General features: G+C 41.6%; 1 protein-coding gene across 1 annotated transcript in view; it reads right to left on the reverse strand.

Annotated features, from left to right (window-relative positions):
• The window catches only part of LOC124126385 (dynein axonemal heavy chain 5-like), a 116072-nt gene extending 92899 nt beyond the window's left edge, over positions 1 to 23173 (reverse strand). Inside the window, exons 1-21 of the mRNA XM_048384623.1 lie at positions 22513 to 23173; positions 20659 to 20810; positions 19532 to 19705; positions 18872 to 19076; positions 17928 to 18107; positions 17113 to 17315; positions 16325 to 16534; positions 15385 to 15512; positions 14464 to 14691; positions 12926 to 13059; positions 12325 to 12461; positions 10273 to 10393; positions 9281 to 9585; positions 8813 to 9072; positions 7465 to 7619; positions 6632 to 6763; positions 5743 to 5847; positions 4100 to 4214; positions 2552 to 2840; positions 1145 to 1257; positions 125 to 229 (exon numbers count right to left, since the gene is read on the reverse strand). Coding sequence (XP_048240580.1) covers positions 125 to 229; positions 1145 to 1257; positions 2552 to 2840; positions 4100 to 4214; positions 5743 to 5847; positions 6632 to 6763; positions 7465 to 7619; positions 8813 to 9072; positions 9281 to 9585; positions 10273 to 10393; positions 12325 to 12461; positions 12926 to 13059; positions 14464 to 14691; positions 15385 to 15512; positions 16325 to 16534; positions 17113 to 17315; positions 17928 to 18107; positions 18872 to 19076; positions 19532 to 19705; positions 20659 to 20810; positions 22513 to 23037 — 3976 coding nt within the window. The 5' untranslated portion in view covers positions 23038 to 23173. The remainder of the gene's footprint in view (positions 1 to 124; positions 230 to 1144; positions 1258 to 2551; positions 2841 to 4099; positions 4215 to 5742; positions 5848 to 6631; positions 6764 to 7464; positions 7620 to 8812; positions 9073 to 9280; positions 9586 to 10272; positions 10394 to 12324; positions 12462 to 12925; positions 13060 to 14463; positions 14692 to 15384; positions 15513 to 16324; positions 16535 to 17112; positions 17316 to 17927; positions 18108 to 18871; positions 19077 to 19531; positions 19706 to 20658; positions 20811 to 22512) is intronic.
• Between the last annotated feature and the right edge of the window lie 1048 nt (positions 23174 to 24221).

Below are 24221 nucleotides of genomic sequence, written 5' to 3' on the forward strand. Positions count from 1 at the left end.
TTTCTTAGAACCAATTACTATTATTAGCTTAGCTTTAAATGTACATGACTGAAATCAGTAGAATTAGACTTGAACAAAACTGGTGGCTCTCTTCTGCAGATCTTTAAGGAGATATACTACCCACCATCGATGACGTTGGAGAGCTGAGCCTGCAGGTCCTGGATGATCTCATCCCTCATCACCATGTTGTAGAAGGACTCCTCCGATGTCGTACACAGCCACGCGATGTCTGAAAACACAGGGCATCAGTTATGTCCAGACCCCAATACAGTTCCAATGTTACTTCACAAAACACCTTCAGTCTTCTATTGATGTCTTACAAGGACATAATGAAGGTGAGGTGAAATGGGGTTTAACGTCGCGTCAAAGATTATTGCACTTATATAGCGACGTGCATGTACGTGTGTGTGTGTGTGTGTGGCTGCTTGTACTAGTCCGGACTGATGTCAATTTATAGTGCTAGCTCACTGAGATACCATGCCACAGTTTAACATGAATATCCCACTCAGACACAGTATACTGACTCCGAGCCGACCAGTCCTTGTTTTAGTCCCTTAATGCCGAGCGCCAGACAGGGTAACAGCAAGTACCATCTTTTAACGTCTATTGGATCGAACCCCTGACCTTCGGCTCTCCAGGCGGACGCTCTACCACTAGACCACGGAGGCGGTCGACATAATCAAGAAGAGAGGCATTTACAGAGGTCTACTTTTAACGACAGTACTGTCTTGATTTCCATCTAAATGTACAATTAATACATGCCTGTTATTAACTACTGTCTATTTAATGTGGTCATTTCACCAATTTCCCTCCTAGAAAGTAGTGTGTTAACAAAACTAAAAATATAACAGGCTAATCAAAGGTAAAACACAACTACCTGGTTGTCTGGAATGTCACTCAAAGAACACCCTAAGTGCAACCACTCTGTGTGACCCCTATGTTTTGTTTCATGTTGTTTAACGCCATATTCAGCAACATTCAAGCTATATGACAGCGGTCTGTAGATAAACGAGTCTGGACCAGATAATCCAGAGATTGACATCATGAACATTGATCCACACAATTGGGATACGATGACGTGAATCAACCAAGTCAGCGAGCCTGACCACCCGATCCTGTTAGTCCAGAACACAGCTCCACTGACCACTGTTAGCGTCTGTGATGGCCGATGACACGTCCTGGATGGCCTTCTGCACCACGTCCAGTGTGGGCTCCACGATGATGTTGGGGATACTGAACTTGATCAGAACCTGGAACCTGCAATACATCACCATGACAGTAGTCTCTTTACTTCAAAACATTCATTACACATAATTAAACTGATGCACAAAAACCACACATAGCAATTCTATTGTGAATAAAGTCGAAACAGACTTTTGAACATAGCTTCACTGATGACTCAGCAATATTCCAGCTATATGACAGTCTGTAAATAATCTAGTCTGGACCAGACAATCCAGTGATTGACACAATGAGCATCAACCAAGTCAGCGAGCCTGACCACCCGATCCCGTTAGTCGCCTCTAACAACAACCATTGTTGCTTTTTACAGTAAGCATGGGTTGCTGAAGACCTATTCTACCCCAGATCTTCATGGGTCAGGTACAACATAAAGGTTTTGCTTGTAAGCATATAACATAAAAACATACATAATTTAGGATAAGAGTGGATGTGTTTGTTGTTTAATGCTGCACTCAGCAATATTCCAGTGGCCTGCAATCAATACCAGACGACCAAGTGACCAATACTGTTGGCAACAATCCACACCGTGGGTGTAAGAAGACACACAATCAGCCAAGTCACCAAGCTTGACCACCTGATATGGTTGCCTCTTACGACAAGCGTATGTTGCTGGGGCCAATACCAACCCAATATCCACATGGGGAAACACATACCTACATATCACATGTGAAAGCAACATCTTCATAGGAATGAATCAACCAAACAAGTGGACCATTTGGGTTGTGGACCTCTTTAATCTGTAGTCCTTATAAATATATAGGGTCAGTGGGGAAGCCTAGTAGTTAAAGTGTTTGTTCATCATAACAAATACTGTAAATCATGAAATTAAGGCATCTCCAAAAGAATGTGACCTCTGGCCCATAGCCAAAAATGCGACTCGGTATGAACACAACAGCCCCCCTCCTTAGAAGCATCAGTGGAATTATATAAAGCAATGTCTTATTGTTGATATAAATGCGATGTTTAACAATGCGAGCAAAGATCACTCGAATTTTTTGCATTTAATTAACTCTCACATTAATTTCAAGATTCACAGAAGCCGGGTTTGATTGGATACAATGTGTGAGGCCGATTTCTGGTGTCCCCCGCCGTGATATTGCTGGGATATTGCTAAAAGTGGCGTAAAACCATACTCACTATAAATCTGTATATAGAGAGAGGAAAACCTTCACATATTAGTCTACTAGTCCAAGGGATGCCTTAGCCATTATGAATTATGGTTGGGAGGATAGGACTCATGCCAGTTGACAATGCTGTTTATGCTTGTAAAATGTAAGGGAAAGTTGGACCAACACAAGAGAAATCTTACTGTAGATGTGTGATGTCACTGGCTGATTCTCCACTCCAGGACATATTAGACAGCATGGACATAGTGGTGATCGGCCGGTCAGAGGCAGCAGACAGTGCTCGGCTCCTGGGTGTGTGATGACCGCTGTGCAGCCTGGGGGAGGGACTCCGTCCCCCATCACTGGAGTACTGCGACATGGGGGACAGGGCCCGCACTACTTCTCCAGTGCAGCCTGACGCCTCGGCCAACATGGCCAGAGATTTACTTGTGGCTGTGAGGACAGACCTGAACACCTTGTCTCTGTAGTAACCTGGAGGAAGAGAGTGTGTTCAGGAACAATCATCACAAAAGTTTGTCTACTGAAGTAGCTATGGTTATTTAGTGAGTCTTCCAATAAGAAAAACAGATACTATCACCATTATTATACTCCCAATGTTCTTAATTTGTTTTAGCCAAAAGCATAGTTCTACATAACTTGTTGGTGTGCTAAACGAGAGACATAGTTCTTCACGTTTCGGTACAGATACTGACACCGTTATCACATCACTTGCTTTATAATGGTGATAGTATCTACACCGATAGGCTGCATTCATTGGGGTACAATGGCACACCATCAGCCAGGCCACTGACATTGTGAACACCAAATACTCATATTAGTCAGTACTCATGACAAGCATGGGAAACTGGCGACCTAATTTGCTGTAAGTTCTATGACTGGAACCTCCTACCTATAAGTTCTATGACTGGAGCCTCCTAACTATAAGTTCTGTGACTGGAGCCTCCTACCTATAAGTTGTGTGACTGGAGCCTCCTACCTATAAGTTCTGTGACTGGAGCCTCCTACCTATAAGTTCTATGACTGGAGCCTCCTACCAATAAATTCTTTGACTGGAGCCTCCTACCTATAAGTTCTGTGACTGGAGCCTCCTACCTATAAGTTCTATGACTGGAGCCTCCTACCTATAAGTTCTCTGACTGGAGCCTCCTACCAATAAGTTCTATGACTGGAGCCTCCTACCTATAAGTTCTATTACTGGAGCCTCCTACCTATAAGTTCTCTGACTGGAGCCTCCTACCTATAAGTTCTCTGACTGGAGCCTCCTACCTATAAGTTCTATGACTGGAGCCTCCTACCTATAAGTTCTATGACTGGAGCCTCCTACCAATAAATTCTATGACTGGAGCCTCCTACCTATAAGTTCTGTGACTGGAGCCTCCTAACTATAAGTTCTGTGACTGGAGCCTCCTACCTATAAGTTCTGTGACTGGAGCCTCCTACCTATAAGTTCTGTGACTGGAGCCTCCTACCTATAAGTTCTATGACTGGAGCCTCCTACCTATAAGTTCTGTGACTGGAGCCTCCTAACTATAAGTTCTGTGACTGGAGCCTCCTAACTATAAGTTCTATGACTGGAGCCTCCTACCTATAAGTTCTCTGACTGGAGCCTCCTACCTATAAGTTCTATGACTGGAGCCTCCTACCTATAAGTTCTATGACTGGAGCCTCCTAACTATAAGTTCTCTGACTGGAGCCTCCTACCTATAAGTTCTATGACTGGAGCCTCCTACCTATAAGTTCTATGACTAGAGCCTCCTCCTCCAAGGCCTTCTGTTTCTCTCTCTGCACCTCACCATCGTCCACCATCAAGGTCAGCTTCCTTTCCTTGACCGACTTGTGGTCAGACTGCACACAGAACAGATGCATCATGTACTCAGCTTGGTCAAGCACTGAATCAAACAGCTTGCAACTGATGCTCTCACAGAGGACACAATCAGTGTGACAGCACAAAAGTACTATTTTTATCATGCTCATTCATGTCACACAAAATAAAACATAGCAGTTATCAATTCCAGAGATCGATAGTTATTTTGAAAGTGAACATGAATTCAAATGTATCATTTTACATGAAGGATTAATATTTTTTGTTCATCATTCTTTGTCAGATCAGAAAGTACATAAACGTTTCAGAAAATTCAATTCCAGTTACCTAATTCTTTCAACAAATATTCATACATATGAAGTTGATTCCAATATGGAAATCCATATGTCATATTTGACATGTTTCATTTTTGAAATTGTAGTGAAATATTTAAATAAGGTTAGTGAGTGAATGTGTGAGTGAGCGAGTTGTGTTTAACACCGCTTTGAACAGTGTTCCAGTTATATCACGGCATGTCAGTTTAATGTGTGAGGAAAGACCGACATGTTGCAAGTCTCAGACGTTTACCACTTTAGTGAAACCAGATATGGCGCTGAGAAACCTGAAAACATAATTGGGGAGAACCCGGCATTCGAACCCACAATCATAGGTTTCTGGCGTGCCCAAGGGACACAACTCTGCATAGTAAATTGAAGCACCTTAGACAACTGGGCAACCCGTGCCACCATTTACTCAAGGACCACATGTGTACACCACTTGTTTGTTAATCACTCAACAAAACATGTAAGGACAAAAAATACAGGTTAATAATTAAAAACAAAATAGTTTGGGACCCATTAATGAGACTCATGACAATACAAGTAACAGTTAATCACCAGTGACAGTCAACAAATGATGAAGACAGATAGACACAGACCATTTCATGAATCCTTGAGAGACATGTTGATCTGGAGTGAGAGAGTGAGTATGTTTTTACGCCGCTTTTAGCAATATTCCAGCAATATCACGGCGGGGGACACCAGAAATGGGCTTCACACATTGTACCCATGTCGGGAATCGAACCCTGGTTTTCGGTTTGACGAGTGAACGCTTTAACCACTAGGCTACCCGACCGCCCCTGTTGATCTGGAGATTTAAACATTAATGGTCAAGGTAGGATAAAGACCTTTTTTGTTCTACTGTAAATGTTACACCTTAATTTCAGAAAAACTTAAGTATTGCAATAATGCAAATCGTATTGTGACTCAAGTATGACATTTTATATTAATGTGTGAGGCATGTACATTGTGACATCTCTATTTAATTTACATAATCATACAGTTGTATACTCTCCAGTGAGCTGAGAATGAAAATCATGTGCACACTTCTCCTTTGAACAGAGCTAATAATACAGCTCTTGATAATGCTTTAGGGGTGGACTTTGGGGATCATAAATATGCACATTACTATTATGATAAATGATTATCAACATGCCTCTCAATAACTGAACACGAACATCACACACACAAACTGCTTTGTTAGTAAAACCGTGAACACACAAACGCTTCCTACAGTCTTATGCAAGTTCTTGTCGACTGCCTTAGCTCTCAATGTCCGAAGTTTGGACTGGATGGCCACCTTGGCCAGGGCAAGGGTTCTCATATTTAAACTATATTCCTGAAAGAATAAACACTTTGGGTTCCAATGGCTGTTTCATTACATTCGATATTGTACTTAACTTCATACCAATAACTGGGTAATTATCATATCTGGCATTTTGAAACTATAATATTTTTCTTTAATCTTAATTGGTCACAATACCCCAATATTTCAAAGATAAACGAAAACATAAGCCAAAAGTACAACAAATACCTACATGCAGCATACTACAAATAGTATTTGCTTGAAAGAAACTAATATTAATGTGCCTCAGTAATGTACTTTTAAAACCAAAAGAACATTCTCTCTCAGGTTGACAAAGGTCTCCCATTCCAACTGTAAACAATTAGATGCAAGAGATCAAATAATATTTTTCAACATTATTCTACAGGCTAGAACCTAGTTCCCTACAAACGCCCTAGGCTTCAAATGGGTATTAAATACTGAACAAAAAAAGATAAGGATCAAAAATATTTTGGGGATAATTTTTTTAAGTGAAGACTGAGCGCTCAATTTTTATAAAAATATACTGAAAAATATCCTTAACTTTTTGGTACAGTATATATGTCAAAAGCATAATTCTTCACATCCACCACCAGTACAACATGCTCAGTACATCATCCATCCATGACATCACAAAACTTTCAAGCCAAACACTTTCATACATTCACCATATCCAAGAATATGAAAAGTGTGACCATAAAACAGTAATGAACTGAAAACGAACCTCTACCAAACATGATATTATGACCTTTGACCCCAACATTAACATATGTCTCCATCACCAATGCACTTTGCTGACCTTCACCTTGCGTGTGGTGAGAAGGTTGGCTACATTCTGCAGGCCCTCCAACACAGTGGACACGTAGCACTGGAGCTGCTGGGACCTCTCATCAATACTGTCTAGCATGGCACTGCGGAACTCTTCCGGTGGCTGAAATATACAGAATGAATAGGGCTGAAACATACAGAATGAATAGGGCTGAAACATACAGAATGAATAGGGCTGAAACATACAGAGTGAATAGGGCTGAAACATACAGAATGAATAGGGCTGAAACATACAGAATGAATAGGGCTGAAACATACAGAATGAAAAGGGCTGAACATTCAGAAGATACAGGGCTGCAACATACTGAACAAATTGGGCTGAACATGCAGAATGAATAGGGCTGAAAGATACTGGACAAATAGGGCTAAACATATAGAATGAATCGGGCTGAAACATACTGAACAAATAGGGCTGAACATACAGAATGAATCGGGCTGAAACATACAGAACAAAAAAGGCTTAAACAATACATGTTGTAACTTGAAACCCTTTTACCCTGAACCCCCTTCATCCAGATCCCTGCTTCCCGGACGGTCATATTGATACTGGACCACTCATGACGCACAGATACTTGGGGGAACTACCAAAGCTCTGGCACACGAGATTTCTACGCTATTCATTAATATTAGTAGTATCTTTCAAAGTTCATGTTTCAGAACCTTAACATAGACTTGCAAGTCAGTGATCCTATTGTCCCTGGAAAGAGCAAGAAAATACAAGCTAACCCTCCCCTACTGAGTCAGCTCATGTCTGCCGTGAGAGTATTTCATTGGAATTATCTGAAAGTAGAAATGGGAACTGACCCATGTCCTTGAGAAGGCCATGTCCACGTCAAACAGGTAGAAGTCATTGATGGTGCTGATGATGCCGGTGACCTTTGTGTCCATCAAGTCATTGACCTTCTCACCCAAGGTCTTCAGTTTCAGGGTCGCAGCATGGATCTGGTGCAGGAACGCATCTGGAACAGATCAGAGCATGTTTGAATAGAGACAGAACTGTTGTCAAACTGAATCATGGACGCCAGTGTCTTAAATGTGTCACTGTTCTGTACTCTCAATACATCCTATTCCACAACCAGTAGGTTATAAACATCATCCATTTGTTGGGCACTGGTTGCCCTTTTCCATACTTGGTATATTTATTTGCATCAATCATAATCCATCAAAGGGTCAGTCCACAAGAACGTAGCAATTGCTGCATAAGCTGTGTTATGCCAAAATACACATCACCAACACCAATGGAACGTACAACACTAGAGTGAGTGAGTGAGTATGGTTTTACGCTGCCTTTAGCAATATTCGAGCAATATCACAGCGGGGGACACCAGAAATGGGCTTCACACATTGTACCCATGTCGGGAATCGAACCCGGGTTTTCGGCGTGACGAGCGAACGCTTTAACCACTAGACTACCCGATCGACACTACAACACTAGAGAAACAGTTGCCCTGTGCCTTGTTCCACAAAGTGATCTTAATGCTACATCTATCTTAACTCACATACTCTAAAAACAAAACTTATGACAGTCGTAGGCTTAAGATCGCATTGTGGAACAGGGCCTTGAACCTAAATGATAAATCACGTGCGGACGCTCTACCACTAGACCACGGAGGCGGTTTCAGTCCACAAGAACGTAGGTATTGCCACATAAGGTGTGTGGATCATAAGACGGCTGTGTGGAACAGGGCCATTAACTAGGGCTGGGACGAGTCCAAATATACTACCCGGGTACCCGACCCCCTATGACCTGAACCTACTGGGGTACCCACTGCAAATCTCAAGAGAAGAAATTGTCTGATTGGTAATTGTTTTACCGCAGCCCTGGCTAAAACTTTTTAGATACATGTATCAAACAATCAGATCATGCGTTCACTGAAGTTGACTGAAGCTTTATCTTTACTCAGACATATACAAGTCAAAAGGAATGTGTGCATCGTCAGAAAGAAATGCGAACATTAGCTACTTGTAGTGTAACCACTGAGCTATAGTGAGTTTTTGTCATTAAACAATATATCACGTAACTAACCACGGGTCTGGCTAGTCCTGTGGGTACCCGGGTCTTACTCAGGACCCACCTGACCCAAGTACCCGAGTTCCCCGTCCCAGCCCTACCATGAACCTACAGGAACTCTTCAACATGTAGTCTCCTCACCGATGTTCATGCTGTTCCACGCAAGGGTGCTGAGTCCTGGCTGCAGCTGCTGCTTCACATGCTCCATGTGTGGCACAAACAGCTGGCGGAGGGAGTCGGGGATGGAGCTGCACACAGCTCGGTAGTCGGCCAGCACCAGCTCCAGGTGACTCTTGTAGCTCTTGAACCTGCCCTCCTGCTGCATGATGCTGTGGGCTGACTCCGGGATCTGGATGCCCAGCCGAGTCAGCCACTTGGCCTCATGGATCAGCTCCAGAACTCTGCAACAAGCAGTGTCACATCAACAACAACATTTGCCACTAGTCCGAAGCCCAAGTCAGGTAACACTCTGTTCAGTCTAAGCTCAGCTATAAAAAGTTTGAATGATAACACTAAATTCAACAAATAATGATGGGTGATTGTTTCATCAAGACATGTACAATAATATTGACAAAGTTCAAACCAAGAGGGTTTCAAAATAGTACTCACTTTTCATCTGCATTGACAACAATTTCTCCATTGATGGGGTGATGTACAAACAGAGTGGCCCGTAGACCAGCCCGGGCCTGGTCAATCTGGTTCTTCCACTGGGTGAACCACAGACTCTCAAATGTGACCAGGGCAGTGGCCAGTCGGTTGTAGATCCTCACAATGCGCCCAAAGTCTGATAGCTGAGACACCGACTTGTTGTCTCGGAACACCTTCATGGGGTCCTCTATCCGCTTAAGCAGCTGCCGTGACCAGTAGATGGCGCCAGCAGATGGCGGAGCGTTGCGGACAGTCTGGGGGTGGTTCTGGACAAGAAGTATTTATAGTCTTATATTGAGTTGAATGGTCTTTAGGACAAAACAGCAGGACTTAATAAAACAAGGGGCTTCATAAGAAGGATCTGACCACTTGAGTCACTGAATGAGTCATTGGGTGAGTGATTGTTTAATGACTCAGTCAGCAAATATTTCGGTCAAATCATTGTACCTGTAAATATTTAAGTTTATCAAAGTCTATCAAACCAGTAATATATCCTAAAACAAGAGTTATCCGATCATGACAAATCCTCCTGGCCCCAACAATAGTTAAAGGCACACGGAAGGGTCACTATTGAGAGCCTTCATTCATATCACAGCATGTTAGCTTAATATTAGTCGAGAGAGTCCAAAGACGTTTAGGATCACAGGGCCTGTCCTACAAAATGATATAATCAGCAGTGTTGGTCAAAGGATAATATCCAGTATTCAGTGTTTGAAATGAAATAAATTACTGGCTGCCATCAGGACCCACAGACTTTAGAAGCTGCAGGCCCTGTCTCAACTATTCAGACCCTCATTTACAAATTAGGCAGCTGCTTATTGAGAAACATAAATCCTACGGGCAGGCGCTTATTTCAAACACTGACATATTTACTTCAGATTCATGTTGAAAATCATTAAGGTATTTTAACATAGACCACATGAAACAAAAAATTCACTTGTTAAGAAACATGCCTTGTTGTTTTCATATATCTTGTGTACTTCCTCCAGATCTGTCTCATACCAGTTGAAGATCTCAACAAACTTCTCCGCGATCACCCCTCGGACTCCAGATCGGCTCTGAACTGGCCAGAATCTGTGGCAGACAAACAGTTCACTGGGTCACACACAATACAGGCTTACACAGGCATGCCAGTTATCAATACACCAGTCTGTGACCTTAGCCGCTAGTCAGAAGCCAGAGTCTTGTAAAACTTCTTTTGGTCTAGTAAGTATTGCTAATAAAAGTTCATACATTAACACTAAGATCTACTGAAATTGATGTCAAGTGAGAGGTTCGGGCTTGTAGACCCGTAAGTTCTTGGAACAGACTGCATACACTGACAAACACCATGAAGACATGCATATTTTTCCTTGATGTTCAAAACAAATACAAAAATTGTTTGCCAGGAAAGTAAAGAGGAAAGGGAGAAAGGCCATGACCACAAGACATTTGAAAGGGATAGTAAGCCATGTTTAAAGCTGCCTTTAAACTCTTCAGTTACATCACAGTGCATCAGACAATGATGGCACTGAGTCGAAAGTCGTGCATGTCACATGCATTACAAGTGTGGGAATTGTGCAGGCAGACCATGAGAGTTCATCTGGCTTTCAAACACCTCACACTTAAAAATTGAAGCAACCACTGGGCTACCTAGACCAACAGAGGATTTTGTTGTACTTGATATCATTTATGTTTGTTCAGAGTTTAATGTCACACTCGGCACTATTCCAGCAACATGACGACACCTTGTAAATTATTGTGCCTTGACCAGATAAACTGAACAGACCAGTGTCTGATGATATTATGAACAATGATCCCCACCATGAGGTACCATGACATGCAAAGAACCACATCACCAAGTACGACCAGTAGGGCTGGGACGGATACCTCGGGTACTCGGGTACCATGGCATACAAACAACCAGATCATCAAGCATGACCAGTAGGGCTTGGATGGATACCTTGGGTACTCGGGTACCATGACATGCAAACAACCAGATCATCAAGCATGACCAGTAGGGCTGGGACGGATACCTTGGGTACTCGGGTACCATGACATGCAAACAACCAGATCACCAAGCATGACCACTAGGGTTAAGACGGATACCTCGGGTACTCCGGTACCATGACATGCAAACAACCACATCACCAAGCATGACCACTATGGTTAAGACGGATACTTCGGGTACTCGGGTACCATGACATGCAAACAACCACATCACCAAGCAAGACCAGTAGGGCTGGGACGGATACCTTGGGTACTCGGGTACCATGCATGCAAACAACCAGATCACCAATTGGGCCGGGACGGATAACTCGGGTACCTCGGTACCATGACATGCAAACAACCACATCACCAAGCATGACCAGTAGGGCAGGGAGGGGTAACTCAGGTACTCAGGTCAGGTGGGTCCTGAGTAGGACCCAGGTACCCACACGACTACCCAGACCCGTGGTTAGTCACGTGATATATTGTTTAATGAGATTATCAGTAAAATTCCACGCTTACACTACAAGTCGCTTATGTTCGCATTTCTTTCTGAGTATGCAAGAATTTATTCAGAATTTTACATGTTCGAGTAAGGATAACAGGTCCATCATCTCCAGTGTATGCATGATCAGCTTGTTTAATACATGTATTTAAATAGTTTTTTGCCAGGGCTGTTGTAAAATAGTTCCCATTCAGACATTTTGTACCCAACTCTTGAGACCTATAGTGGGTGCCCAGGTAGTACATTCTGACTCATCCGAACCCTAATGACCAACCAGCCTTAGAAAAGCATACGTTACAAGAGGGTTACTTCTAAGCCAGAACCCTATGGGGTCCCTGATATGTCAATCAATACTGGTGTATGTATTGCAGGGGTAGAAACTAACATATTTAGTCCACTAGTCCTTATAATGATAACATATAGCAAAACTCTTAAAAATGGCAAATTTCTACTAGTCCTTATGATACCTTAACTATTGGGCAGTTTGGCAAGGACTAGTGCTGATTTCTAACGCTGTATTGTGGAGGCCCACCTTGTGATGACATCCAGCCCCTGCTGTGTCTTCATCTTCCTCATGAACACAGCATGAAGGTATGCTGCCAAGAAGCTCTCCAGGTCCTTGACAATGTCCTGGAACCTGGAGTAGTGGTCCTCAAACTTGTCCTTGTCCTGCAGAACACATATACAATCAGCTAATGCAAATTACTTTCAAATATCAAGTTTAAACACCTTTTTATGTATGGTAAGATTTACTTTGAAGTGAAAGTCAGACCATTGTAAGTGAGGTGAGATTATTGCACTTATATAGCGACGTGCATGCACGTGTGTGTGTGTATGGCTGCTTGTACTAGACCAGACTGATGCAGATTTATAGTGCTAGCTCACGGAGATACCATGCCGCAGTTTAACATGAATACCCCACTCAGACACAGTATACTGACTCCGAGCCCACCAGTCCTTGTTTTAGCCCCTTAATGCCGAGCGCCAGACAGGGTAACAACAAGTACCATCTTTTAACGTCTTTTGGTATGACGCGGCCCGGGGATCGAACTCCGGACCTTCCGCTCTCCAGGCGGACGCTCTACCTCTAGACCACCGTCACCATTGTAAGTGAAGAAGTTGTTGAAACTGACCTTGGACTCCACATCTAACATGGTCTTTGTGGTGACATTTTCACTCATGGCTGTCCTCATCTTCTCCAGGTTCTCCTCTACAATGTAAGCTATACTTGGTCCTTCGTCCTCCTCATCCTCTGGGTAGTATTGTCCTGAAATACAGGAGAAGTTAAACACTGGACATAGAGAAGGGAAATCTTTTCCTCGGATACAATACATCTCCATGTAAAGATCAAACCCTCCACAGGAGGTCACGTGAAATTTGACTGCCCAATCTAAATGAAGGATGCAATCAGACGTCAGCTCTCTAAAATGACATGGATTCATTTTTTAACGACCTCAATTCGGAAATGTTGATCTTTACAAAGGAAAACTATTTTGGATGTAGATGCCCTGGTACTCAGAAGTATGAAATATACCCCACCGTTAGAAATTGGCACTAGTCCTATACTATAGTCTGTGCCAAACTGCCCAATAATTATGGTACCATAAGGACAAGTAAAAATGTTTTCCCTTTTTAAGGGTTTGGCTATATGTTATCATTAGGACTCATGGACTAAAACTGTTAGTTTCTATTGCTGTATCCACAACAACATACATGTCATAGCATCACATTTATTATTTCCATTCAGTAGTAGCCATTCATATTCATTTTCCAGACACAGTTATGCTGCGCTGAATGCAGAGCTCACTCAAACCAAGAATTCTTAAGCCTCAACGCTGGCTGGCTATGTTCACCTGATGAAACCTACTATAGAGGGTTTGTCAGACTTTCAAGCACAGAGGTGTTGTATCTGAGCACAGACTTAACTCTTCAGGCCCTCATTTAAAACAAATGCAGGTCATTGTGACAAATAAATCTGCACATAAAACTACTGTAAGCCATAAGTACCCATACAAATTTGAAACTACAGGCCTGACACAAGATCTCCCCACCACATGCCTTCAGCAGTCGCTTATTCCACTCACTGACTGGTATCATGTTTGTTGGTGTTGAGTGAGTGAGAGTGAGTTGGGTTTAACGCCGCTTTTAACAGTATTCCAGTTATATCGCGGCGTGTCAGCTTAATGTGGGAGGAAAGCCTACAGTGATGCAGGTTTCAGACATTTACCACTTCGGTGAAACCCACGAGAACGGGTATGGTGCTGACAAACCTAGAAACATAATTGGGGCGAACCAGAATTCGAACCCACAATCGTACGTTTCTGGCGTGCCCAAGGGACGCAACTCTGCACAGCGAATCGCGGCGCCTTAGACGACTGGGCCACCGTGCCCCCTGTTTGTTGTTGAATGCCACACACTTAGCAATACTCCAGCTATATGATGATGGCAATAATCAAGCCTGAACCAGAAAACCAAGTGAACGATATTGTGAGCAACGATCCATGCAGTTAGGGTACGATGACACACAATCAACCAAGTCACTGAGCCTGATCACCCGATCCATTTGGTCACCTGTTACGACCAGTCTAAGTTGCTGTGGACCAGTTCCAACCTGGAATCCCCATGAGGTAAACCTGGCATCCGAACCTGATGGTTATAGATGGCTACTTACTGAGCACAGTGAGTTCATCTCCTGAAAGCCCCAGCCTAGTATTGACCACATCAAATATCTCATCTGCCACATGTCCAGTAGTCCCCTTCTCCTCCTCTTTCTCCTTCACATCCACCTCCTCCTCCTCCTCATCAACTTCCTCATCCTCTGCAATGATGCCCAGATGACCACGGTCGGGTGACGGGACTTGAATGGTCAGTTTGGCAGCTGCATCATCGGGATCCACTGCTGCACATAGGAGAAAACAAAATATTGATGGTCTGACAAAACTCAAATAAGATCTCTGAATGATAATCCCACTAGGCATGATCATAAACTCAAACCTAAAACCTCAGTCTAGATTTTCAAATATTTTCTGCCATAAAACTCTGTTGCTCACCTGTATACTTTCATGTTTGCAAAATTAAGTTTATATGAGCTAGAAACTAAAAAAATCCAAAAGAGACAGACATGAGTTGAGGGTCATGAAATGATAAACAGGATGTCTTGGGTGTCTTCATTGGATTTTTTTAGTTTTTAGCTCATAGAAATCTAATTTTGCAAACATGAAAATATTCAGGTGAGCGACAGTTTTATGGCAGAAAATATTGGAAACAATGAAGGATATGAATAACTTTGTTTTATAATCCTTTGTCTATACTGATCAATTTGACTGTAGCTATCAGTTGTGTTACTATTTATTTGGCACAAAACCCATCCAAAAACGTATGTGAGTGACAAATGCTTCCCTGCAATCATCATAATGTCACCATTATCCACACTGCTTAAATTACCCAAAAAATTGCTGAAGATCTTTGTGACCCTCAAAACCTTAGGAAGTAATATTGCAATGTCAAAATATCCACAAATAAGTAGCCATCCACAGTTTCATAGAGCAATATACATTGTAATTTGTATCATTCTCATAGTGCCAAAACTGACCTTGAAGTGTACTGAGTGCCAGTTCTTGTCGAACTTTCTTGTACTTGAATCTTTCATCCTCAACTTCCTCCTCCATCACCAGGTCTTCCTTCCTCGGGCGGGGCACACCAGTCACTGTCTTCATCATCCTGAACCGAACACCAGGGTTAGACATAACCACTTGACTTTTAGTACCTGACTAGTGAAAACCAAGAGGGACTGGTTCCCTTATCCCAAAATCTAGCTATTTTACAGTCTACCAGCTTGAATTTGGCACAACATAATTTTTAGTACATTTAGTGTTATCACATGAAATACAGCACATGCTGTCAAGTCAATGTGAAAGCTTCTGCCTCAGTCAATCTCTAGTCTAGGATGTCATCACGTATCTCGGTATTGATGTTGAGATATTGGTAACCTGTTAATGTCAATACTGTATCAATACCAATTAATGAACATCGATACTAAATTAATATTCACATAAACATTTCCATTTGTTAAGACTACCATGGTTCCAGGATAGAATAGGTCTGAAGCAGCAACCAAAGAATGCCGTAAAAGGCGACTCTGCTTGTCATAAGAGGCGACTAACGGGATCGGGTGGTCAGGCTCGCTGACAAGGTTGATGCATGTCATCGTATCCCAATTGCGTGGATCGATGCTCATGATGTCAATCACTGGATTGTCTGGTCCAGACACGATTATTTACAGACCACCGTCATATAGCTGGAATATTGCTGAGTGTGGCATTAAACAACAAACAAACAAAACAAAACTTTGTTCAGGAGGACCCTGTAATAAACTACTCAAACAAGTTAAAGAACACCCACAATTGGAAATCTGTCTGTTGTAATACCCATTGGCCCACTATAGTCGTATGAAAAGAATCAGGTGTCAGGAGTCAAAGGTGTTAAAATCCAAGTCCAACCAAACAGAAATTCTGCAACATAACTGTCCTTACTTTGTGAACTGTGACATGGTATTGACGACGTCAACAAACTGCCTGATCCTGCTGCAGAAGTTGTCCATGTGGCACATGATGGCATCCTCATCCGCAAGGGGCACGCCATGACTGAGGTGGTCGCTCAGCAGAGAGACAGTTCTCTTGGAGGGGGAGTAGCTCGGACCACCACCCAGTCGAGACAGACCACTTGTGGCAGATGGTTTGGTTCTGAATACAGAAGTCAAAGGATTAATTTTCCTCTGCTTTGATTATACAGTTAACAGAAAGTGATATCAAGATGGGATATGAGCCAGAACTCGCTGATACACTCACAGGATATTCACTGGCCAGATTAACACACTATGAAATACTATCAGTTGCTATGATGGCCCCTATCTTAAAACAACTTGAATGAAGGATATACCTGTATTTCCAAGACTAACACTAACCAAGGGTTTGAACTTAACACTAGCCTGCTAGCCTGGGGCTAGTACAAATTCCTGCAGACTAGTGCAAATTTTCAAATTGTTTTAACATTACAAGGGCATTATCACTGACCACTATCTTATTAAAGCATCTCCTAAACACACTTGCTGCACTTGTTCCAAACACAATAATTATGCTACTGGCCCCTCATTTCTGATCTCAGCAATAAATGATTACGACATTATTGCTATGTCAATTGTCCACAATCTTTGTCCAGCACCTTTGAAGACCAAAGAATGGGTCAAATGCCAAATTCACCAGGACTTCAGCCTATTATTTATCTCTCAAGACAAGCCTTGTCCGAAAAGTGTCATGCTTACCTGGCCACAAGACTTGTGACTTGAGCGAAACTACTGACAGATGAGAAGTGAGAGAGGTTGTTGGTAGTTCCGAGTGAGTCGCGCAGTGAGCGGAAAGCCTCTCTATAAAAACTCTGCAGCATCAAGCAGGCACGGAGACGTCCAAACAGGCTGCTGTCCTGCACACCGATGTCCTTCAGCTCTTTGCTCTTGCCACGGGGACCCTACAGAATAAGCAGATTTAGATCATATTTATGTATCCCCATATCAGGAGGCTGAAGTGCTTGAAACAAATCTAGACAACACAGCCTTGACACTGAGATGCTTCCCTTAATGTCTGTGATATATATCATTAATTTGACATAAAGATAGATTATAGATAGTAATAGATAAAATTTCAAGGTTAGTCTGGACAAAAAACATTAAAATAAAAAGGGCATATCCCAAATTGCCTGCTAATTTTTCCTCAGCAACATGAGTCAGATAGCCCGTTTTTTTATGAAAATGCTTCAACTGATGGTGACCCCACCACCACCATCAGCAACATGAGTGAGTGAGTGAGTGAGTGGTTCAGTGGGTGGGTGGGCGAGCAAGTATGGTTTTACGTTGCTGTTAGCAATATTCCAGCAATATTCAGCAGGGGACTCCAGAAATGGGCTTCACACATTGTACCCATGTCGGGAATGGAATCGAACCATGTCGGGTCTTCAGCATGTCGAGCTAACGCTTTAACCACCAGGCTACCCGACCGCCCCTCAGCAACATGAGAGAGTGAGCTAGGTTTTTATGATAATGCTTGAACTACCCCACCATCCCCATCAGCAGCTTGAACTCACCCTGAGTTTGGACTCCACCTGACTACGGAGAAGCCTCTGCTGGGGGTCTGTAGTGGGCAGTGTGTCTCTCTGCTGGACCTCATCTGTCACTCGACGCCACAGGTCATCAGTATCGTCCAGCATGTTGATGGTGCAGCCCTTGATGTGTTCCTTACAGGCCAGGACAAGCTGGTTTGTCACCTGAAAAATAATACAATACAACATACTGATCAGAACAATAAAAAACAACAGACATTGCTATTAAGCTCTTTTCCTATTTCTGCTAATAATGTACTAATATTTCTTTATGAGGCCAAACAAACTTAATTATTTTTTTCATACAGACTATTTTAAGTAGATGAAGCAAGTTGTTAAGACAGTAGCACTTGCATTTACACGAGGAAACGTGTGTTGTTGATGTGATAAATTCAGTGAGTAATGTCTCTATTGTTATGTATAAATGGGAAAATTATTATTAATTTTGCAATGTCATTAATTATAAATTAAGGAATGAATGAATAAACAACATAACAATATAAATATTTCGTTTTTAATGATTTTATTACAAGGTACACACGGTTATTATCTATCGTGAGGACGTCCGATTTTCGATCACAAATCACTTAATTTAATTTAATCCGACATACTCGTTAATCCGACACAATCATGTGCAACCAACGATGTCGGATTAACGAGACTTGACTGTATTTCGACTTGTGCAACCTGTCCAGTTAAATCAACATTTTTCACTTTGTTTGTTCTCTACGGCTCACTCCAGCAAATACTTCAGTTCCATAATTCCAGCCTAGTTCGGCAAGGGTGGGAACGGGACTTTTTTAGTCTGTTGACTCTCTTGCCTCGGGAAGATGGTTTTCAATAGGATCCAATTAACATGGTATGTGTTTGGAGTCAGATAGGATCATGTAAATAAATGAACATCCAAACTTTGATCATGCAACAATTACCTTTGTGAGAATGACACCAAGAAAGCCTGTCCTCCCATAGTATCTGGAGATGGAGTCCATCTGCTTGATGCCATTGGTCAGCCCTGGTATGGCAGAGTTCATTATGGAATGGGGGGTGGCTTCAGTGTACAGCTGATCAAAGTAGCGGCGCAAGGAGTCGAGGTATTTTACTTTGTCCTTGGTGTCATTCATTGCGTCTGTGATACTGCAAGGGATAAAGCCATGTGTAACATCAAGATTAACAGGTCAGGTGAAATGGGGTTTAAGATTATTGCACTTATATAGTGACTTGCATGCACATGTGCGTGTGGCTGCTTGTACTAGTCTGGACTGATGCCGATTTATAGTGCTAGCTCACTGAGATACCATGCCGCAGTTTAACATGAATACCCGACTCAGGCTGACTCCGAGCCGACCATTTTTTGTTCTAGACCCTTAATGCCAAGTGCCAGACAGGGTAACAACAAGTACCATCTTTTAACGTCTTTTGGTATGACGCGGCCAGGGATCGAACCCCAGACCTTACGCTCTCCGGGTGGACGCTCTACCATTAGACCACGGAGGCGGTCACATCATAAGAAGAAACATTCATGCAAAGGTTGAACTTAAAACATAACTGGAACTGGTTGTTTGGGAAACACTACTGAAACGTTGTCTTACCTTGCATCCACTGTTTTCCACTTCTTGAGAAGCCTTGACTTGGCGGTGATGAGAACCCCAATAACAGCCTTACATTCCTTGCTCTTGAGCTGTTCCGTCACACTGGTCAACAGACGCTGTCGACGCTTCCAGCGCTCGAGTTCAGACATAGGGCCGGCATTGGGGTCCAGGAACCTGAGGCAAGAGACACACAAATTGGATTCATTCTGATCATTCAAAATCTCAGTTACAAAGATACTGAAAATCTCTCAAAATACATGTATCAATTTACAGTGTTTGAAATTTAGCATGACAGTCAAGGGGTCTTTGTCCTAATGTCAAAAGGGGAAGATTTACGTTCCTGTATTCAAAAATGAGGACTAAAGGAAAACCTGACCTTTTTTAGTTGATTATGATAATGCAAAAACTCAGGAGACTTTCTCAGGAAAAGTTTACACTTTCTTGACAACAAATACAGAACCAAATGTGTAAAAACGGGCTTGCAATGCTCTATTCAATTGAATTTCAACATAAAGAATTTAGAAAATGACATTTGACACAGCTAAATGATATGATGATCCATATTATTACTAATATTAGAATAGGTCCAGATAATCCAATCATGAGAGTTTAGTGAGTGAGTGAGTGAGTGAGTTGGGTTTAACGCCACTTTTAACAGTATACCAGTTATATTGCGGCGTGTCAGCTTAATGTGGGAGGATAGCCCGAAGTGATGCAGGTCTCAGACGTTTACCACTTCGGTGTAACCCACGAGCACGGGTATGGTGCTGACAAACCTAGAAACATAATCAGGGCGAACTGGGATTCAAACCCACAATCATAGGTTTCTGGCGTGCCCAAGGGATGCAACTCTGCACAACGAATCGCGACGCCTTAGACAACTGGGCCACCCATGCCCCGGTTTAGTTAGTACTTTGATATCTTTTTTCAAACTGTCAAAAGAATCTATTTGTAGCCAATATTCCTGCTGAGAATACATATACAGTAAAAAACCTCATATCTTGGCCTAGCATAAGCCCATGATGAGGTGCTAAATATTCTATCTGGGAAATATTTTCCTGTGTCAACATGATGAAACAGAATTGTTGGATATGAACATACAAGTAGTGCAATTCTTGAGAACAAACCTTTCATCAGATGTGTCAGTCAGTATCGCCTCGATGGTCGTCATCCATTCCGTGACCAGTTCCTCATACTGACCAATTATGATGGGGTCAAGCGCAGCGGCTCTCTGTTGTTTGAAGTCATTAAGTACAACATTCTCTGGTTGTTTCAACATCTGCAAAAGAAAAGGAGATTTATATTGAATTATTATGAACAGAAACAAATAAATATTTTACATACAAAAGTAATTTTGTAACATGTGTAACATTGTGTAAGTTAGAAGTGAGTGAATGAGTTAATATTTAAAGTCACATCAGCAATATTTCAGCCATATAGTGACGTGTAGGTTAGAAGGACACTTATAGCACAATATGGTATGTGGCAGGGATTTATCTAGGATTTCAAATGCCCTTAGCAGGCAAGTCTATATTTTGTTGAGAATTTGGATCTTAAATAAAATCTTATTTTCTAGAAATCAGAGTGTTTTTAACATTGCATTCAGTTAGTTAATTTATAAGAGATCATAATGGCATACGCTTACTAACCTATTCAAAATGTCATACGCAAAACGTTTCTTGTTATTTATGACACATCAAATAGGATTTATCAAAACTGATTTTCTTCAGCAAGATTGGTAAAGAAAGTATCTGCCATTAGCAACTCAACATGTTCAAGGGCAGGCAACTCATTTTCATGGTATCGCTACATTGTGGTGTGATACATGTGGAATATGTGCTTTACATTACTTCCTGTTTTGAATCATGCATGATTAGTAAGCATACGATCTAGGTTGGGTCAATGGACATCGTCCAAACAACTGGGTTCTTTTCTAACCAATTTTGAATGAAGGTATGGGTAATTCCACTTCAAAAACATTCCAGAAATTATTATAAAATAGTTAACACTTTTATTTACGAGTAGACGTGGCATACTGTCCTGTACAGTATTTGATCAAGCGATTATATATCATGCTTAGATTTGCATAAGTCAACAGTCGACAAGCAGTGTGGATTATAAGACTTTCCAATACTGCGATAATATAGAGCTTGCAATAATACAGAGTCACACTCGGACCCTGTGTACGGTGATACCGCGGCATTCATCGTGTCACGGCATTTGTGATTTTCCTTAGTTCACATGGGACACGCCTCTTAGCGGCTGTCTATTAATGCAAATCAGTAACCAGGAAGTGCTCGCTTCATAAACAATTTCCTCGGAATGTTCCGTCTGCTGTAAGTAAGGAATTATAAACTAGTTGATACTTACTTCTGGCATCTTTTTTAAAATTGCCTTACCCCCATCTATCAATGGAAAACGATATAACCTACAGTTCCATAAGGAAACTTTCTCTATCGACCTGAACTAAATCATCTGCATATTCATGGTGACTAACAGAAGTTACGTAGTCCGCACATTTTCCCCACACTCTGTGCCCAGAATCTATTTGGAGATCATAAGGGCCATAATGCCAAACTTAGAAATATGTTCTTTACTTGTAGCCAAAAGATAAAAACATACTTTGGGCTTACTAGGAGTGCTTTTTATATATTTATTGTTGACTTTTAACATTTTTCCATTCTTTTGACAAATTATTGTCATCCAATTTATTTTTAAAACAATCTTAACATATCATTTCTGATATTTTGTTGTTGATTTGTCAAATATTTTTCTCTTACTTTTCGGTAAATATGCATTGAATACCCATCACTGATAACACATTTAGAATTTTACTTGTGCTGTCTTTGCACTTGTCTGGACAAATCCCTGAAGTCTGGCATTCAGTAATAATATGAACACTATGGGCATTACTCCTGAAGGGTGTGCAAAATTAACGTTGTGACAAAATGAAAACATAACCAATCAAAATTATTTCATACCCATTGTTTTGATGTGTGCATTGATGCTGCCGTCTCATTCAAGGCTGTCACGAATTTGTCCATACTATGAACAAGCCCTGATTGATTTTCCTCTGTCGTTTGGCCCCAGTCTTTCTGTGCTTTAACCAAGGGAATGTAGATATCCGACAGGAGAGAGCCAAGTGTTTCGATTGCATTGTGTTTGAGTTCTCCACAAAATATGTCCCTCTCCATATGTGTTGCATCGACATCTTTTTCGGTGCTATTTCGTAAGAAATACAAAATATTGACTCCGTCAAGATCGACATCTTTCAACGAAGCAAGATTTCCTGTCACATGTAATTCTCTAGTTGACAACACGCCTGATTCTGGTCTTTCGCAAAACAGAAACAATCTACAGGGTCCGCCGGCTCTAAGAAACTTATTTATTTTGTTGAGCGTCGATTCTTCACACATAAAATCCTCCAACAACGTTGGGTTGTCATAGCCGCCGATTTTAAAACTTTCTTGGATTTTCCCAGCTATCCACCAGTGTCTTTCATCCATCGTGCAGGTTGTCAGTCTTTAAGCATAACAAAAGTAATTTCTCTGAAGTTTTTGGAAAGTTCTTCAAGTTTTGTGTGAGTTTTCACAGTTTTGCAGAACGCTCAGCTGAGATTTTCCACGCAGGCGGCCATATTGATTGTTGTTGGTTACCAAGTACCCGGATGAACGCACCTTGCAGCCGACCGAGTTCGGGCTTGTTGCCTGGCCCTAAATCGTTATTTCCTATAATCACCTGATTATGACTCTACTGTTTGTATGGATTTATTTCGCCAATAAGAAACATTATGCTGATCAATACGCCTGTATAACGCTTGATACCCCTTCTCGCGTTCATTTGGTTTAGTTTTGCACTAATTAAAATGCATATAATATTAAAGTTTTATATAACCTGATAATTTAAACAACTGAGATGTATCCATTTTTATTTTTTTTTACTATCGTACAAAATCTTAAAGCCTCTCAAGATAATAAGATAATACTCATTATTATATGTCTAGTAAATTATCAGTACGCGCTGACACTGCGTGAGATGGAAACTTGTAACCTGTTGTCGGGTCCGTTTTTCTGTCATCATGCAACGATTTCCCGAAAGTGACTTCTATACACTTCTACATTAGAGCATGAATCTGGTAAACTAGTGGTTGATGTCATGACAACGATCCGCGCCGTCGAGGTAGGGTGACACACAACCTGTTACCATGGTTACACACCATAGTCACGTATTGACAAGCCTTGGGGATCGGGGACTCATTCTCTCACGAAATCAACACGCGAATTCATAGCATGCATAAAGTAAGATTATATTTCTGACAATGAAACATTAACATTTGCCCGATATACTTCTCCTTTCCACTTACAGCTGCGTGTGTGTAGGGTTAAAGGGCAGATCCGGCATTTTTAAAAAGGGAGGGGTCTAAAATTAACAAAATCCCTCTCAGATAATTGTACAGCCTACAATTAACATACTACATATTAAATTTTGTTTACAAAAAGGGGATCCGGACCGCCTGGACCATAGGGATTTATGGTAATGAACATGCCGACCAAGCAGCCAAAACTTTCACTAAAACTCCAAGAAATAAATCTAAATCTGCCCATTTCCAAATCAGAAATTAAAAGCATAACAAAACAAAAATCTCCAAAAAATGGCAAACAAAATACAAAAACTCAAACTGTCAGATAAA

This window comes from Haliotis rufescens, unplaced genomic scaffold (genome assembly GCF_023055435.1).
Source record: "Haliotis rufescens isolate VD_foot unplaced genomic scaffold, xgHalRufe1.0.p SCAF_5, whole genome shotgun sequence".
NCBI lineage: Eukaryota > Metazoa > Mollusca > Gastropoda > Lepetellida > Haliotidae > Haliotis > Haliotis rufescens.